Below are 20,057 nucleotides of genomic sequence, written 5' to 3' on the forward strand. Positions count from 1 at the left end.
AGGGGCATGCCTGGGTGCCTCTACCTTGTCCACGAAAGGAACGAAAACCAGGAGTAGCCGGGTTCTTAGTAGAAAGACCCAAGGACTTGGCCGTAGCCCACGAGTCCCTAAGGCGCTCCAGTGCACTGTCAGCCGTGTTGCCAAACAGGCGGGTGCCATCAAAAGGCATGTCCACGAGTGAGCTTTGAACATCTGGCGAGAACCCAGTTGAACGCAATCAGGCGCAGTGCTGCAACGCCACAGTCGTAGAAATCACCCCCCCAATGAGTCAGCGGTGTCCAACCCACACTGAATGGCGAACTTAGCCGCATCCTTACCTTCAGCAATCGCCTGAGAAAGGACAGCCTGCACCTCCCCAGGACATTGAGGCAACACCCGAGCAACGGCATCCCACACCATGTGAGAGTAGCGGCCCAACAAGCAAGCGGTGTTCTCCGACCGCAGCCCCAAGCTGGCTGAAGAGAAGAACCGCTTCCCAAACTGTTCCAGTTTTTAAGAGTCCTTATCCAGCGGGGCCTTGGGAAAGGCACTCTGCGACGTCGAGGCCTGAATGACCAGGCTCTCAGGCGTAGGGCGAGTGGTCAAGAAAGGGGGTCACCGGGCGCTGGCGTCTGGCGACATTTTTATCCACCGGGACCCCCGTGGCTGGCCTCGACCAAGTGCCCAAGAGGACCTCTGTAAGAGCGTCATTGAAGGGAAAAAACGGCTCCGACAAAGTAGACGCCGTCTGGAGCACCTGTGGGGAGGTCAAGGTTGAGGGCCTCTGGTGTAGAGGGGCCAGTTGCGGCGGCAGAGCCATAGCCGGAGAAGGGATGAACAGTGTCTCTAACGATGCCAAGAACGGCGCCGGCTGGGGCCAGACCGGCGCTGCCTCCCAATGGGGATCCCAAGTTGGAACAAAATGGTCCTGGAACTGGGGCACCCAGTGTGGCATCGAGGGTGGAGCCGAGGGCAGAGCCAGAACCGGCAATGCTGCACCTCGTGGCGCCGGGCCCGGAGCCAGCGGCGTAGGATCCTGTGGCGCTGGGACTGGAGCCGGTGGCGGCTCCCCGCCGGGCCAACAGGATTTGGACACGGCCCAAATGCGGTCCATGGCAGCAAGGAACTCTTGCACCTGTTCAGGAGTCGACGGCGGACCCGGGTATGGCGGGTAGGCCGTGTCACTCCCAGGCTCCAGAGGAGCCCTCATCTGCCTCCGACAACAGACGGGGGATGTCAGAGAGCGAACACGCTTCTTCGACTTCCTTTTATGGCGTTGCTTATCGGAATCCGAAGGTGAAGACTTGGAGCCCCAAGAGCGACAGCTCTGGTCCCGCAAGCGGTCCCGGGAATGGCCCCTAGACCCAGAGCAGTGATGAGACTAATGCTGGACCTCCAGTAATTTCCCGCGCTGCTCCTGCAAGGCCTTGGGGGCCATGGCTCGACAGTCCCGGGAGTCGTGATCAGTCTCCAGGCAGGAGAGGCAAACATCATGAGGGTCAGCTACCGACATATTACGGCGACAGGCGACCCCACAAGACTTAAAGCCAGGCATCCCTACGTGCACCAGGAGAAAAAAGGGGAGAGACAAAAGTCTCAAAATAGCAGTCAAAAAGTGACTAAGGTACGTTCTCAATCCGGATCTGCGCTTACTGGCGCGGAAAAAGAAAGAACTGACGTCAGCTCATGGGTGGCGCCTAAGTAGTCTCTGTGATGTCATCTTGGCGCTTACGTCGCCAGTGACTGACGCGGAGCCGCAAGACGCCACCTACTGACGCGCATGGGTACTGCTAAGCAAAACTTTCTGGATCCAGTCTGACGCCTGGGGATTTTGTAAGCTAAGGAATCTATCACTAACGTGTCTCTTCCAGATAAAATATTTTTGTAGATGAGTAAGTTCCACTGAACCTTTAGATTGGTTGTTACGGCTCTAGCACAAACTCTTCTCCAATCTGGGCTATACAGATCTCGACAAAATGGCATATAGAAATTCTATTAGGGACTATAAGCTAGAGATCAAAAAAGCTCAATCCCAGCACTATACGCAAAAGATCAATGATGCTAGGTCCAATTCGAGGGAAATATATAGGATAGTAAAAAGTCTTACTGTCCTTCCCCAGCCCCCTATAAACAGTGATGGTTTACAAGCTCGCTGTAATGAGTTGGCAGACTATTTTTTTAATAAAATAGACTGTATTTACTCTGCTTTTCCAACTATTCAATCACAGAATCAGGTAGCCATCTCTGGCCTCCCCAAACATGGGGTAATAGATAATATATCACCAATACTGGAGAATTTCCTTTGCTGCAGTCGGACCTATTAGCCACTCTAATGACTCAGGTAAAATTGGGCTCCCCCAGCGACTCGGCCCCCCCTGGCTTTTTAAGAACCGTTAGTCAGACCATCCTCCCGGTTATGCTGAAGGTACTCAATGCCTCAATTTCCACCAATATAGTTCCTCCTAAGTGGAAAGAAGCCAGGGTGAAGGCACTTGTTAAGAAGCCTAATTTGAGCGTCAACAATCTCAGTAATTATCGTCCAATCTCCTTGCTCCCCTGGGCCAGTAAGCTACTGGAAAAATATATCAACAGCCTCCTGACCAATTTTCTGGAGGAAAACAGTCTCCTTGATCCCTCGCAGACCGGCTTCCGCCCCAAGCATGGGACGGATTCGGCTCTGTTGGCGGTCCTGGAGGAAACAAGGGGCGTCTTGGATCAGGGAGGATCGGTGGCAGTCATCCTCCTCGATCTCAGTGCCGCTTTTGACACTGTAAATCATACTATCTTGTTGCAGCGCCTCCGGGAAATTGGGATTCAAGGAGGAGTGCTGGAGTGGATTTGTTCATTCCTATCCAGTAGACAATTTCAGGTCTTTGAGGGAGCAACCATTTCTACAAGCAGGCCCTTGGACTGTGGAGTCCCGCAGGGCTCCTCATTAAGCCCGACGTTGTTTAATGTCTATATGAGACCACTGGCTGGGGTCGTTCGTCCGTATGGTATTAAGATCATGACCTACGCGGACGATACCCAGCTGGTGGTCTCCCTTACGCGGGCTGGAGACCCTGTGGGCACAGTGGACCTGGTGGGATGTCTGAGCGAGGTCAGTAGATGGATGACCCTGTCTTGTCTTAAACTTAATGGGGACAAGACAGAGGTCATGATGTTGGGACATCTAGCACCATCTACGATCAACCAGATCTGGCCAGCGTGCCTGGGCACCCCCCCAGTTCCCAGGGATGCCATCAAGAGCTTGGGTGTCTGGTTGGACAAGTCCCTGACGTTCGACCATCAGGCCGTTGTATTATCTGCCACCTGTTTTGGCCTCATTAGAATATTGAAGAAGATTCTTCCATTGTTACCGTTTGAGGCAAGACAAATTGTGGTCCAGGGACTGATTCTTGCGAGGCTGGACTTTGGAAATGCGCTTTACCTTGGGGCCCCAGATTCCACACTAAAAAAGTTGCAGGTAATTCAGACAAGTGCGGCTCGGAATCTGCTTCAAATCCCCCATAGGACCTCTGTGAAGGCCGGACTGATAAGATTACATTGGCTCCCGGTGAAAGATAGGATTAGTTTTAAATCCCTTTGTGTTGCTCACCAATCCTTTTGGGAAACTGGTCCATTGATCAGTCGCCCTTTAATTACTCCCTATCTTCCCAGCAAACAGCTCCGGTCTACTAATGCTTTACTTGCTGTTGTGCCAAAGGTTAAAAGTTCTAGATCAGGAGATCGTTCCTTCTCTCTGAATGCGGCCAAATTGTGGAACAGTTTACCTTTTCATCTTAGGTCCAACTCGGACCTTACCTCTTTTAGGAAACATCTAAAAACTTTTCTGTTCAATAAATAGGTGTCCTTTTGTATTCAGCCCTACTGAGAACACTTGTTAGCATTCAGCGCTGGGATGCCTCCGGGCAGCTATCTGCGCTTTACAAAACTCATTTTCGTTTAATTTCATTTCATTTCATCTTAGGAAGTTTAGTTGTCACTAAGGTAGGCAGGTGCAACACCACACTATGCCAAGACACCAGGTCCTTAGTTATGGAACTCAGTGGGTCTCAATCCTCTAGATATAGTGGTCTTAGGTTCCAGGAACTAAGGACCCTGTGTACCTTTAGAATATTTAAGACCGGTAGTAACCCCACCACTAAGCAACTCTTAGAGCTGCTAATCCATTGTTATGGCCAGCTTGTAAGCAGTACACAGTCATGGTGTGGATCATGCTCAGAAATATCTCTGTTCACTCTATCTTCCATCTAAGATCTATTGTTACCACCATCCATGCTGGTGAAGAGCTCAGCTCGTCATGGAGTACAGCTGAGCTGTACTCATGACGAGCTGAGCTCGTCACGGCTGTTGGAACGTTCGCACGCGGGGCTAATTTCCCCGCTGTGCTGAACGTTCTAAAAACGGGTGCGGCCGTGACGAGCTCAGCTCATCATGAGGGCAGCTCCGCTGTGCCTGATGACGAGCTCAGCTCTTCACCAGCATGGGGGCCCTCCCCCCCCCCCCCCCGCACAGCGGGGCGAAAACAGCCCGCAGCGCAGGGGTTAAGAAATAAACTCAGACTGCCACAACTTACAGAACTCAGTCCAGAAAAGTACACCATTGTTCCATAAGTATTTAACTAGTGGATTCCCGCTTGACATGTAGGAATACTAAAATATCATGTGAATATATTTATCAGAATGAATGCTGGGAAAAGTAGAGCTGAAAACGGGTTTAGGGCTATAGCAAGAGAGTAAAGGTTACATTACAATAGAGAGACAGAACGTTAAGATTTGTATAAGGGTTACAGATGGGTTTAGGTTAAGTAAAAGGGAGGCAAGTGTTAGGGATAAGGGTAAGTTAAGGTAATGGTTAAAGCTGAAGCTGTTTGTTCAGCATCAAATTATTCTTTTATACCAATACTCTATTATGGCTGAATTATTGAAAAACTTGTTTTTCTCTTTTATGGATTATAGGTTTGCTATTATTGTGTTTTTTTCATGACACTTTTAATTTTCAAATTGCTCCCATGCGCTAGGTGCCAGACTGTTTCTAATTTAAAAGCTCGTCACTATGATTCAGGGGATGAAACTCGTTTTTTGAGGAATGGAGCTACGTCGTAAGACAAGGACTCACTACAGATCCTAGGCCTTTTTTCCTTACATGTATTTAGTGCCAGTTCCACTGAAACATTCTTGGAATCCTATTACCCAGAATGAAGAGTACAACCCCATTCTTCACTCACAAGTGTCCTTTAGCCCTCAGTAAACTGGGCCCCCTGTATGCAGACTAGCTCTATAAGCTATCAAATTCTTCTTCTAGAGTACTGGACCTGTGAGAGCATGACAAGGTGACATAGCCTGTATCAATATAGTATCTGACACCCAAGCACCTCATACAGTGTGTTAGACCCGTCAGCCCAAGGGTGGTTTACCCAGTTTCTTTTTTTTTGCCCCTTGCCTGTTTTTTTCCACCATCTTTTTGTTGGACCTAAGTCTCTGAGCGCCTTACCACTGCCAATCAGTGCTAAGGTGCAGGTGCTCTCTCCTAACAACATGGTTGCTACAGGCCCCTGCTACTGCGGAGTGTTTTTTTTTTTTAAACACGCACTAGTAGTCAGGAGCAGGCTGGGACATTAGGATACAGTAGCACTATGCAAACAATGTTATGTGATATGCACTCCTTATTTAAACGATTTTTTAACATTTTAGTTTCAGTTAGACCTGGTGCTGACCCATATCTTGACTAGCCCCTAGTCAAGTTAGTACAAAATAGAAACAAATCACAGGAACCTGTGTTATGGGAAGCACTATTCACTTATTCACTAAACGTGATAACTTTTTTTTCGTTCTTATTCTTCATGCATTTTCAATCAAATCTCAACATATTGGATACGTCAATCTTATGTTTCAACCAAAGTTCATATAAAGTTTTCACAGTCTTACGAGTCAGACTGCTGATGTAACCATCATACAAAACATACACAACAAAAGGTGAAAAAATTCTCATCAAAGCTCTGGTCACATTTCTTTTCTTCAAGATTGCTTTTATTCTTCTTATTTGTCAGAAGATATATTACTTGAGATTCTTCAAACAACTCTTCATCATTAAACACGTGAAGTCATATCCCAATGCATTTCGGTATGCACCTTCATCAGGGGAATACACTACAAGTAACAAAACATTCCATCATGTAAAGACCAAAACCTTTTTTACAGTCTACAGTCACATCTCAACTGTTTTATTTTAAATAATACACAGAAACCAGTCGATCTTCTACTGTACAAAATACATCCTGTGTGTAATTACCCATCATGCTCGCAAAAGTTCACCAAAAAATTGTCCTATAACCTTATAATCCAAACCGGAAAAACCAGAAAAAAAGTGAAAAAAATGTGAACACACCCATGTGAACTACCCCTATTCCTGCCCGCATGCGTGCACAAAAACCAAAGCATGCCAGTCATACATCTTTTCTTAATGTGCAAGAAACTACGTCTGTGCTCTCTTACCTTCATAAACTACAATAAAGTCAACAATAGTCAATGTCCGTGGTCTCCTTATTCTGAAACAACATATAAACCGAACACTTAACTGCCTGCCATCACAGTAAAATCACTGGCTTATGCACAATTCTTCAAATCACAACTTACTATTTCTTACTGATCCCACTTCTCTTCACATGTAAACCGCTGTTGCAGTGTCTGTGCGTCTGTAAATTAACCAACAGGAAAACTCCTTAGTATTGCCGTTTATTTAAATATATTTTCCAGAGTTGCCCCGAGATGCTCTCCTAAATTCAAATTATGTCCTACCTTGTCTCCACTTTCAAAACACTCCGTGTGATTCCAACCGCGTCCTAACTCTGCCGCTCTATCGGTAGACCTGCTTCCTTGCCGAATGCCGGTATATGGCGTGTGACGTCAAGGTGTTAGAAACATAAAAAACGGACTTCTAAATAATGTAACCCTATCCAAAATGGCGGGCGTATGTTTGTAAATCATCAAACCCACGAACGAACGCTAAACCTAAACTAAGGAGGCAAATGCCAAAATAATCCAGAAAATGTGATTAATAAAATGGAAGATGTTGTAAAGTAGTGCTCAAAAGATGTAATACTCGAAGAGTGGTGACCAAAAATAATTTGTGAGATTTTGGGAGCACGCTGACCCCCTATGGGCTCAATGATAAGATTGAAATGATGTGTTTCTTATAATAACTTTTCGCAATTGATCATATATTTATGATTACCATTTGTATTGTATTTTAATGTTTATATTGTTGACCTTGTTATTTACACTCATGCTCCCAAAATCTCACAAATTATTTTTGGTCACCACTCTTCGAGTATTACATCTTTTGAGCACTACTTTACAACATCTTCCATTTTATTAATCACATTTTCTGGATTATTTTGGCATTTGCCTCCTTAGTTTAGGTTTAGCGTTCGTTCGTGGGTTTGATGATTTACAAACATACGCCCGCCATTTTGGATAGGGTTACATTATTTAGAAGTCCGTTTTTTATGTTTCTAACACCTTGACGTCACACGCCATATACCGGCATTCGGCAAGGAAGCAGGTCTACCGATAGAGCGGCAGAGTTAGGACGCGGTTGGAATCACACGGAGTGTTTTGAAAGTGGAGACAAGGTAGGACATAATTTGAATTTAGGAGAGCATCTCGGGGCAACTCTGGAAAATATATTTAAATAAACGGCAATACTAAGGAGTTTTCCTGTTGGTTAATTTACAGACGCACAGACACTGCAACAGCGGTTTACATGTGAAGAGAAGTGGGATCAGTAAGAAATAGTAAGTTGTGATTTGAAGAATTGTGCATAAGCCAGTGATTTTACTGTGATGGCAGGCAGTTAAGTGTTCGGTTTATATGTTGTTTCAGAATAAGGAGACCACGGACATTGACTATTGTTGACTTTATTGTAGTTTATGAAGGTAAGAGAGCACAGACGTAGTTTCTTGCACATTAAGAAAAGATGTATGACTGGCATGCTTTGGTTTTTGTGCACGCATGCGGGCAGGAATAGGGGTAGTTCACATGGGTGTGTTCACATTTTTTTCACTTTTTTTCTGGTTTTTCCGGTTTGGATTATAAGGTTATAGGACAATTTTTTGGTGAACTTTTGCGAGCATGATGGGTAATTACACACAGGATGTATTTTGTACAGTAGAAGATCGACTGGTTTCTGTGTATTATTTAAAATAAAACAGTTGAGATGTGACTGTAGACTGTAAAAAAGGTTTTGGTCTTTACATGATGGAATGTTTTGTTACTTGTAGTGTATTCCCCTGATGAAGGTGCATACCGAAATGCATTGGGATATGACTTCACGTGTTTAATGATGAAGAGTTGTTTGAAGAATCTCAAGTAATATATCTTCTGACAAATAAGAAGAATAAAAGCAATCTTGAAGAAAAGAAATGTGACCAGAGCTTTGATGAGAATTTTTTCACCTTTTGTTGTGTATGTTTTGTATGATGGTTACATCAGTAGTCTGACTCGTAAGACTGTGAAAACTTTATATGAACTTTGGTTGAAACATAAGATTGACGTATCCAATATGTTGAGATTTGATTGAAAATGCATGAAGAATAAGAACGAAAAAAAAGTTATCACGTTTAGTGAATAAGTGAATAGTGCTTCCCATAACACAGGTTCCTGTGATACAGTAGCACTGCCATCCCGCCTTTTCTGCCCATAGCCTAGACTGTGGAAGCTCCTGGAATCTTCCGGAATAGTGGAGGGGTTACACTTTGCCGCATTTAGAGAGTGGTCACCTGACCTAGGGGTATAAGGGAAAAGGAGGGAAACCAGCCTGTCAGTTGGACATCCCTTCTTCTTACCCCCAAGAACTGCCTAAGAAGGGCGCAGAAACCATCAAGCGCCGCACGGAACCACTTACCTACAGCAAGGACTGATTGGGGATCAACCAGGTAACTGCGCTGGATCATCCAAGCAATTTCCTGCCAGACCTGTGCCCCCCGTGCTGTCCTGCTTCAGCTACCTTGCCCCTGGACTGCCCAGAACTGCTAGAGTCTGCTATTGGGCCCAAAGCACTGTGCACCCCTGAGCCCTATAATTGCCAGGCGCCACCCTGCCACTGGAAGCGCTGCATGCCTGACTCACCACCGCAGTCCAGGTCTCATCTGTGTGCCCTTTGAAGAGCTGTCACTTCCAAGCGCTGTCGCTTTCAAACGCTGTGCCCTTTGGAGCGCTACTGCCTCTGAAAGCGCTGTTGCCGTCACTGCTTCGGCCCGGGTTGCTGGCGCTGCCCTGCGCCGCCTGGAAGCATTCCGGGGCTGTATATCACGGCCGTGGCCTGGGCGCCACGTGGGGAGAGTCTGTTGAGTGGCGCTGCTGTCGGTTGTGCCTGGAGGCCTGTTGTCACCGCCGCGGCCACGGCGCTTCACTTGCGGGGTCCCTGCTGCTGTCTTCACCCTCGGGGCGGCTCCCGGAGCCAGGAGAGGGCTGCTGCAGTGCCGAGGTAGGCCATGCCGGGACCATCGAAGCCGGGAGCCACCATTACGTGGCATCACAGGCTACGCCCCCACCAGTGCCGCGCACCGATTGGTAGCATGGCGAGCCCCCAGGAAAGAGAGCCTCGGATTGGCTCTGGGGCCCAGCACACTCCAAAGCTGCCCCGCCATTGGCGGAAGCGGCCGCGCCCTTCCCTGCCACGTCCCGACTGGTCCCAGGGCCGGAGGAGCCATCGAGAGGCCCGGGACCGGTCCCACTGCAGCGCGGAGCTCACAGGAGGGTAGGAGCCCTCCCCTCTCACCAGCACAAGACCCGACCAGCAACAATACCGCGAGGGGGCTCCCAAGCCTGCAAAAGCCCCCCTTCGCCCCACGCCGCAAGAGCCTGTGCGGATGCTGAAGAAACAGGTAATTCTCCCCTTAGGGAGCTGCAGTTGGGCCCCGTTGGCCACAGGTAACCAGATAAAGACAAACTGGGGGAAGAGGGACTAAAAACACCAGAACTGGGCGAAAGCCTTGGGCATTAACTGTTTTGGTGCTGGCTAGGGGACTGTTCTTTATAACCTGCCCTGTAGCAGGGATCTGTGTTCCTGTTTGGTTGCGCCATTTTAAGCAGAGGTTGATCTTCTGATACTCCACATGCATAAGGGAGGCTTTACCTTGACAGTGGTCTTATGCAATGTTGGCCAGAATGCACCAGTGAATGAGGAATGTTATTGCATATGCCTATCCCATGAAAATGCTATGCCTACATAATGAAATGTTGCCTGTGTTTTAAAGGAATGGTTTTACCTAAGCTTCTACAATGAAATGTTGCCTGAGGAATTGATGCTTGGTTTATAATAATGTATCACTTACCTGCAATGAGACAAATCTAGATAAAAGCATCTTCTTTTAAAACGACTAGCAGGTGTGGTGTCATTTTATTGAGTGTGTTCCTTGTCTCAGTGTGTGTGTGTGTGCTGCAATTCTACTTTACACCTAGCTTCAAGTGCCTTCCCGCTCGCGTCACGCTACCGCAGTGGAATTTGTGCCCTGAGACCTTTTTGGTGAATCGTTGCGCTATATAAAAGCTTTTGACATTTGACATTTGTGATCCCAGTTCTTACACAGTGCTTACAAGCATATGTCTTTAACATACCCTCTGAACGTTCGGCAACTTCTAAACACTCACGGCTATTTAATCATGGTGAGGAAGCTTCAGAAAATATACGCAAAACAAATATAAAATTCAACTTGAGTAACCATTGGGCATTGCTCTTCGAATATTCTTGATTCCGGATACATTGGGCAGTGCCATTTATGTGCAAGGTGCAGTCACATCAGGTTGAGGTCACACAACACCTAGGACATAAGACACACCATCCTAGAAAGTAAGTGTTTTAATCACAGAGTGCAACAAACACAATGTATTTCTGAGGATACCTACCAACAGTTGGGGTATTTGCCGCATTTAATGAAGCAGACGATGATACTGAAGAGGAGCTCTCTGTACGTGCCAATGGAGCTCCAGGAGGCGGACTGGGGTTAGATGTTAGTGGTGGGCTAAATGGCCTTGGCTTAAAAAAAGATAAGAAAAAAAATCAAATTGACCTTAAGCAAAGAATATTACAATAAGAAGAAAATATTTCCAAACACTAAAGTATATCAATGTCCAAGAAGTAAACAGTGGTGATGGGCATTAAATGTAAAGAATTTGTGCACACCACTAATATGTAGAATTATGTACAACAAGAGTTTGTGCACACCACTTATATGTAAAATTATGTGTAACAAGAGTTTGTGCACACCAATTATATGTAGAATTATGTGCAACTTATAGAGAAGGGAACAATAATCCATAAAAGTATAGAGAGATAGACAATGGGATAGTGAAGAATTGGACACGAACTATGGTTCTGTACTGCATCGAGGCAAAGTTAAGGGCTCTTGACCACTGACAGCTGAGCTAACGTGTTCTTGCCTAGCTGTTCTCAGTGCACAAAAGAGCTTCTGGCAGCCTAATGAACCCCTCACAGGTGCTTCTGATACAGTACACCATGCACCTTGCAAGAGAGGGTGAGGGATTTCTGAATTCAAGTAACAGTCATGTAATCCTATCACTGCCATGTATAATCCTATCACTTCAACATATTTCACTAAACCTCCCTTCCTTAGTTTAAGTCAACACCTTTTGCTACAGTGCAAATATCACTCTAGGCTCTGCCTTCACACTTATTTTATCAACGTCTACCCAAGCACATTTCTGGTCTTCTTTAATCCTTCAATCTCACATGATGCAACTCCAGCAAACTCCCAGATCATCCTCAAACTGAAAATTGCCTTGGTTCGGTTTCCTGTGCTTAAAGCTCCAGCTTCTTAGTCCTAGCCCTGAACCAATAGATATTGTGTAGTCAGTTAAGGCTTGCCTATTTGAAGCAGAGATACTACTATACATAATCAGCTTTCCACTCCCTTGTAACTTGGACTAATCTGACCACTGACAACAAGATTAGAAAAGTGGGTACTATTATGGACTCCGACCATTTTCCTTATCACTATGTAAAGCAGACCACCACATTCTCTTTCTCCACAATGAGGACCCAAAGCTGCATCTCCCAACACATTTGTATCACCCACAGGGTATAGGCTACGATTTTCCTGGCCCTCCACGCTTATAGTGTACTAATCAAGAGGTTACTTACCTTCATAAACGCCTTATCTGGTAGTCTATCTAGACACAGATTCCTTATCTTCAAATTATCCCCAGGCGTCAGACTGCATCTGGAAACCTTTTTGAGAGCAGCACCCCAGCACAGAAGTGATGTGCGCAGTGCCTATATAAGTGGCACACCACCCCGCTGACGTCAGTTTCTTTACACGACTTTCCACGCCAAGAGTGGGGGCCACAACAAACAATGACCACTTATGTGGAAAATGTTGGCCCTAAAAGGGGAACAGCACGGTCTCTATAAATCAGTTCTCAGAGCAGGGAGGAAGGGTGGGTCATTAAGGAATTTGCAGCTAGATAGTCTATACCAGATAAAGCATTACCAAAGGTAAGTAACTTGTTTATCTGATAGAGACTTCTAGCTGCCGGTTCCTGTCTTCAGAATAGATACCCAAGCTAGAACTCCCAGGAGGTGGGTCTGTAAAACTGGTTCTCAGTAGAAAGTACTACAGGTCCGAAAAAAAGCAAAATGCCGGTTCTGATGGACCTGAATCTCCTAGCAGTAATACTTCGTGAATGTGTGTAGAGAAGTCTATGTTGCTGTCTGGCCGATATCCCGGACCAGAACTCTGTGTGCTAAAGTAGCAGTCACATTCTTAGCTCGTTTGGAATGAGCATGCAAACCCTCAGAGGGGTCACTTCTTGGCCAATGCGCAGTAGATCTTAATGCAAAGCACAAGCCATCGGGAGATAGTCTGTTTCTGTACGGCCTTTCCTTTCTCCACCCAGAACTCTCTCTGGCAGTCAAGGTAGAACAACAATGCTCTTTTTGGGTCCAGGCAGTGAAGTCACTCCTCTTCTTTGCAGGGATATGGTGGAGTGTAAAAAGTAGGCAACGTGATGAACTGGCCTACATAAAAGGGAGTGACGACTGTCAGGAGAAAGAAAGCTCTAGTGCGCAAATCCAGCCTATCTGGGTATATGTTCAGGTATGGATACATGGATGACAGAGCCGGACGCTCACTGACCCTACAGACAGATTGTCTGGCCACCAGAAAGGCCGTCTTGATGGTAAGTAGCCTGAGAGCATGTTGTGCAATGACACAAAGAAAAAGTTAGGACCAGATTAAGGTCCCACTGAGGCATGATGTGGGGCAACGGTGGAAACAGGTGTTGCAAACCTTTCAAGAACCTATTTACAATAGGGTATTTGAAGAGGGATGGCGCTCATCTGGCAACCACAGAAAGGTAGAGATGGCAGAAAGATAGCCCTTTAGGGTGTCAAATGCAGAGCCCTGCTGGGCAAGAGAAAGGATAAAAAGAAGAACTTGAGAGATGAGATCAGAAAGAGGGTCAACCCATTTCTCTGCAACACATGCCAGAAAACTTGCTTAAACAGCAGGAGTATACAGTCTTGGTGGAGGGATACCTAGCTTCCAAGATAATGGTGCAGATTTCAGACGGAAGGTTGAAAGCTGTCAACTGCTGCTGCTCAAGCTCCACATACAAAGATGAAGCATTCACAGGTTCAAGTGGAGAACCCTCGCCTGCAGCTGAAGATCTTCCCAAAGGGGCAGCCTGACTTGAGGACCAATGGTCATGCTCAACAGCTCGGGATGCTAAACTCTTCAAGCACAGTCTGGAGCCACAAGGATGACTTTCGCCCGGATGTTCCCGATCTTCTTGAGAACTCTGGGCAAGAGTGGTAACGGCAGAAAGGTATCCAGGAGGCCAGCGCTCCACTTGAGATGAAAGGCGTCTTCGAGTATGAGCCACTTTGGAAACTCAAGCGTGCAGAACTGAGGAAATAGCGCATTCTTAGTAGGGGCAAACAGATCTAACCAAGGTTCTCGCCACTGCTGAATGAGACCTTGCACCACCTCCAGATGGAGACACCATTAATGAGCCGATGGGTATCTTTGGGGTTCGTGCACCCTGGTGTTTAGCGAGTCCGCCAGATATTTAACCACCATGGATATGCTGGGACGTTCCAGGGGCCTCTTGACAAAGGGTCCACAATCCCACCCTTTCCTGTTTGTAGCAGTACCACATGGCGCTGGTGTTGTCCGTGAACGCCTGCCCTTGATGGGGGGGGGGTAGAAAGGCTTTTAATGCTAGCTGGATCACTCAGAGGTCCAGAAGATTGATGTGGAGTCCTGAGTCCACGAGAGACCAGAGGCCACTGATCTTCACCTCTCCAGCATGGCTGTTTCATCTTAGATCTGATCTAGTTGGGGAAGGGAGAGGGGTCTGCTGCTGACCCAATCGTGGTACATTAACCACCATTGCTGATCTTTTGCGGTTCCCTCTGAGATCTGGACCATGTTGGAGAGATGTCCCTTATGCTGCGCACACTGGAACTTCAGCTCCCACTGCAGAGCCTGCATAAGCCTGCCGGCATGGGTCACAAGCAGGCTGCAGGAGGCCAAGAGGCCCAGCAGCCTCACAGTCAGTCTCACCGAAATCCAGGATAGAGGTTGAAACATTGGCATGACTGCCTGAATATCCTGGACTCTCCGGCAAAGAGGATATGCCTAAAATAGCACCATGTCCAGAACAACTCAGATGAAAGGGAGCGCATGAAAAGCAGTCAGGTGTGACTTTGGCATGCTGATGAACAAGTTACTTACCTTTGGTAACGCTTTTTCAGGTGTATACAGTATCTGCCTGTGGACTCCTCACCTTATGAATATCCCCTGCACCAGCATTAAGCGGACATTTTTCTTAGCTCTCCACGCCGACGAGGTCGTCATAGCGTCATGGCTCCGCACGCGGCTCCGCATGACCTCACCGGAGCTATAAGAAGAACATGTCGGCGTGATGACGTCGGTTCCACCCATGTTTTCTGTGCCACCGAGGCAAAACCGGCAAACTGACCATAGAGACAATGCATACATAGTATACAGAATTAACACAAGTACACTCAGTGTATCATCAAATAAGAAAGCTTGCATTTCAAACAAGACAACAATAAACCAATACAGTTAAATTGTTGAGTACACAAAAATACATCAAATAGGTAATACCTCAGCTTTTATAGCATAAAAGGATGGACAACGGGGAGGTGGGTGGGTCAGTGAGAAATCCATAGGCAGACACTGTATCCACCAGAAAAAGGCGTTACCGAAGGGAAGTAACTTGTTCTTCTGATGGATTCCTCACCTTCTGAATAGAATGCCACAGCAGTACCTTACCAGGAGGAGTGTTGACCCTTTTATACCAAAAAGTCCTGCAAAACAGAGCACGCAAAATGGCCATCCCTCCTCACCTCAGAATCTAAGCAGTAATTCTTGCGAAAGTGTGGAGGGAGGCCCAAGTTGCAGCTTTACAAATGTCCAAAACAGGAACAACTCTAGACAATGCAGAAGTAGACGACTTATCCCTGGTGGAATGAGCTCCAATGCCTATAGGAGGCTCCTTACCAGCCAAGGAGTATCATATATTGATGCACAAGATGATCCACCTGTGGATAAGCGTGGCTCAATGGTTAGAGCGGCAGACCCTGATGCAGAGGTCTGGCCCGGGACCAGGGTTCAATTCGTGCCTCGGCGGCTCTTGGACTCAATCTCCACGGACCTGATCATTCTCGCCTCGGTGCCTAGTCTAATCATGGGTCACACTCTGTGACTCTGGGCAAAAGCTTGCTTAATCTCCACAACGGCCCCAGCCTGGCTTCGCCTAGGGGGTGCCCAGGAGTGGACATCTCACAGGAAAGCCAGAAAGGGTTCCACAGCGGTATGAATACAGCGCTACGAGACCTCTGGGTAGAAGGCGCTATATAAATACAAACACATTTACACAAAGTGCGCTTGTGCAACGCCTTGCCCTTCATACGACCAGCATATCAAACAAAAAGCTGGTCATCTTGATGGAAGTCCCTTGTTCTGTCCAAATAGAAGCTAATAGCCCTCTTTGGATCCAAACGATTAAGTCTTTCCTCCTCTTTAGATGGGTGAGGGGAAGGATAGAAACTAGGAAGGGTAATGGACTGACCTAGGTGGATGGGAGTCACCACCTTAGGCAGAAAAGCAGCCCTTGTCCTGAGAACCATCCTTTCAGCATGTATGGTTGGAAAAGGAGGCTTTGAACTCAAAGCCTGGAGCTCACTCACCCTCCTGGCCGAATGATAGCCACCAGAAAGACCGTTTTAAAAGTCAAAAGCCTCAAAGGACAACTGTGCATAGGTTCGAAAGTCGAACCCATTTAAAAAGTTAACACCAGATTCAAATCCCACTGAGGCATAATAAAAGGAGTGGGAGGAAACATGTTTGTCAGCCCCTTAATGAATCTTAAAACTATAGAAGACTTAAATAAAGAAGGCTGATCAGGTAAACACAAAAATGCTGATAATGCAGACAAATGCACAAGTTACTACTTGTGTAACGATATATCTGTAAGAGACATTAGTTAGTGATAGATTCCTTACCTTAGAATATCCCCAGGCGTCAGACTGGATCCGGAAAGTTTTGCGTAGCAGTACCCTTGCGCGTCGGTAGGCGTCGTCTGCGGCTCCGCGTCCGTCGTCGGCGTCGTGATGACGTCGTCGGAGTACTTAGACGCCGCCTCCGCGTGCTGACGTCAGTTCTTAGCCACAGCTTTTCCGCGCCAGAAGCGCAGAGCCATGACAAAAACCGACACTGGTGCCAAGAAACTAGGGCCCTGAAAGGGGATGACCTTAACCCTAGATATTGGTTCGCAGAACGGGGAGGATGGGTGAGTCGGTAAGGAATCTATCACTAACTAATGTCTCTTACAGATATATCGTTACACAAGTAGTAACTTGTGCATCTGAAAGAGACACGTTAGTGATAGATTCCTTACCTTAGAATAGATACCCCAGCAATACCATCCCCGTGGTGGTGGGTCTGCAAACCAATATTCACACCAGAAAGTCCTTGAGAACGGAACGGCCGAAGTAGCCGTCCCTCCGGACTTGACTGTCCAGGCAGTAGTGCCTTGCAAACGTGTGCAAAGAGGCCCACGTAGCTGCCTGGCAAATGTCCTGCAAGGGCACACCTCGGCCCAAGGCAGTTGTAGTGGCCGTGGCTCGAGTGGAATGAGCCCTCAGCCCAACAGGGGGTTCCTTCTTAGCCAAGGAGTAACACGCCTGGATGCACATGATAATCCATCGAGAAATCTTGTGCACCGCTTTCCCTTTCTTAGCGCCCGCGTACCCAACAAAGAGTTGATCATCCACCCGGAACTGGCGTGTGTGATCCAGATAGAACGAGAGTGCACGTTTTGGGTCCAGACGGTGGAGCCTCTCCTCCTCTCTCGAGGGGTGCGGAGGCGGAAAGAAGGTGGGCAATGTGATGGACTGCCCAATGTGGAAAGCCGTGACCACCTTAGGCAAGAAGGAGGGCCTAGTCCTCAAAACAACCTTGTCCGGATGGACTGAAAGGAAAGGAGGCTTACAAGAGAGAGCCTGGAGCTCACTCACTCTCCTGGCAGAGGTGATGGCTACCAGGAAGGCAGTCTTCAAAGAAAGAAGGCGAAGTGGACAGTTGTGAAGTGGCTCAAAGGGAGCGCACATCAGAAACGTTAGACCTAGGTTCAAGTCCCACTGGGGCATCACGAAGGGAACAGGAGGAAAGGTATGAGTGATGCCCTTCAGGAATCTGTTTAGGATAGGGGACTTGAACAAAGAAGGCTGGTCAGGCAGCCTTAGAAAGGTTGAAAGAGCCGAAAGATAGCCCTTGATAGTGCCCAGAGCAGAGCCCTGCTGGGCAAGAGAAAGAAGGAAGAGAAGATCCTCAGAGAGAGGGGCATTGAGGGGATCCACAGCCTTTGCTGTGCACCATGCCACAAATCTGTTCCACCTGCAGGCGTATACCGTCTTTGTGGAGGGACGCCTGGCTGCCAGAATGATGTTGCAAACTTCAGGAGGCAAGTCAAATGGCCTCAACTGTCGCCGCTCAATCTCCAAGCATGGAGGTGGAGACTGGACAGGTTCGAGTGGAGGACCGTCCCCTGCTGCTGCGACAGAAGGTCCTCCTGAAGAGGCAGACGAACCGGGGGATCGACTGACATACTGAGTAGCTCGGGATACCAGTACCTTCGTGCCCAGTCCGGAGCCACAAGGATGACTTGCGCCCGGTCGCGCTTGATCTTCTTCAGCACTCTGGGCAGAAGAGGTATAGGCGGAAAGGCGTACAACAGACCGCAGCTCCACTCGCGACGAAAAGCGTCTCCGAGCGAGTGCCGCCTTGGAAATTCCAACGCGCAGAACTGATGACATTGCGCGTTCTCTTCGGTGGCGAATAGATCTAACCAAGGCTCTCCCCATCGCAGAAAGAGGCCTTGCGCCACGTCCGAGTTCAGACGCCATTCGTGATCCATCGAGCACCGACGGCTGAGTTCGTTCGCCCTGGCGTTCAGAGAACCTGCCAGGTGTTGAACCACCAGAGTCACGCCCTGATGTTCCAGCCATTGCCAGAGGCGCAGAGCCTCCTGGCAAAGGGTCCACAACCCCACACCGCCCTGTTTGTTGCAGTACCACATGGCGGTGGTGTTGTCCGTGAACACCTGCACTGCACTCCCTCGGACAGACGGGAGGAATGCCTTCAGTGCCAGACGAATCGCCCGCAGCTCCAACAGATTGATATGGAGCCGGGACTCCGCCGGAGACCAGAGTCCTCTGATCTCCGCCTCTCCCAAGTGGCCTCCCCAGCCCTGGAGGGAAGCGTCCGTCACAACTACGTGCTCCGGTTGGGGAAGGGAGAGGGATCTGCCGTTGACCCAATCGCGGTCCGTGAGCCACCACTGCAGCTGTCTCGCAGTGCCCTCCGAGATCAGGACATGGTCGGACAGGTTGCCCTGGTGCTGGGCCCACTGAAAATTCAGGTCCCACTGCAGAGCCCGCATCCGCCACCGTGCGTGATGCACCAGAAGGATGCAGGAGGCCATCAGCCCCAGAAGCCGCAGCGTCAACCTGACCGAAACCCGGGATAACGGCCCGAAGCTCGGAATCAGAGCCTGTATATCCCGAACCCGCTGTTCGGGCGGGAAAACCCGAAACTGCGCCGAGTCGAGAACCGCTCCGATGAAAAGGAGCTTCTGAGAGGGGCACAGATGTGACTTCGGCACATTGATGGAAAATCCCAGCCGGTGCAGGAGATCCGCCGTAGTCTGGAGGTGGCTGACGACTGCCTGGGGCGAGCCCGCTTTCAACAACCAGTCATCTAGGTAGGGGAAGACTGAGACCCCCAACCTGCGCAGGTGAGCTGCGACCACCGCCATCACCTTCGTGAACACCCGTGGGGCGCTTGTAAGGCCGAACGGGAGAACGGAAAACTGAAAGTGCTCGAGGCCTACCGTGAACCGCAGGTAACGCCGGTGGGCCGGCAGGACGGGGATGTGGAAATACGCGCCCTGCAAGTTCAACGCTACCATCCAGTCTCCTGGGTCTAGGGCAGCCAAGACCTGAGCCAGTGTCAGCATTTTGAACTTCTCCTTCCGGAGGAAGCTGTTGACGTTCCTCAGATCCAAGATAGGGCGTAGGCCCTCTTTGCCCTTCTTGGGTACCAGGAAGTAGTGGGAGTAGCAACCACGTCCTACTTCTGGCCCAGGAACGCGCTCGATGGCCCCCTTGGCCAAGAGGGACGAAACTTCCTCCTGCAGGAGCCGCAAGTGATCCTCCGATACGCGGTGGTGTTGCGGTGGCATGGCTTGAGGGGTCGTCTCGAAGGGGAGGGAGTAGCCCCTTCGGACGATCTGCAGCACCCACCTGTCCGAAGTGACTGTGCGCCAGTGAGAGTGGTGATGGCGAACCCTGCCTCCCACTGGCGTCACATGGGCCGAAAAGCACGGACTAGGAGGGTTTAGAGGCGGATGCTGCGGGGGCAGGTGTGGACTGGCTCCGCTTGTTTCCCCGACCGCCTCCACGGCGGTTTTCACGGCCGGCGCCGCGCTGGACGACAGTTTGCGTCGAGTGGCTGGCGGCACGTG

At 48.6% G+C, this 20,057-nt stretch overlaps 1 protein-coding gene across 2 annotated transcripts in view; it reads right to left on the reverse strand.

The window, feature by feature from the left end:
* The window catches only part of FCHO2 (FCH and mu domain containing endocytic adaptor 2), a 1,161,485-nt gene that overhangs the window by 267,767 nt on the left and 873,661 nt on the right, over positions 1-20,057 (reverse strand). For both annotated transcript variants that reach the window (XM_086960798.1, XM_086960797.1), the window contains exon 18: positions 10,890-11,019. In XM_086960798.1, coding sequence (XP_086816924.1) covers positions 10,890-11,019 — 130 coding nt within the window. The remainder of the gene's footprint in view (positions 1-10,889; positions 11,020-20,057) is intronic.

This window comes from Lissotriton vulgaris, chromosome 3_1 (genome assembly GCF_964263255.1).
Source record: "Lissotriton vulgaris chromosome 3_1, aLisVul1.2, whole genome shotgun sequence".
NCBI lineage: Eukaryota > Metazoa > Chordata > Amphibia > Caudata > Salamandridae > Lissotriton > Lissotriton vulgaris.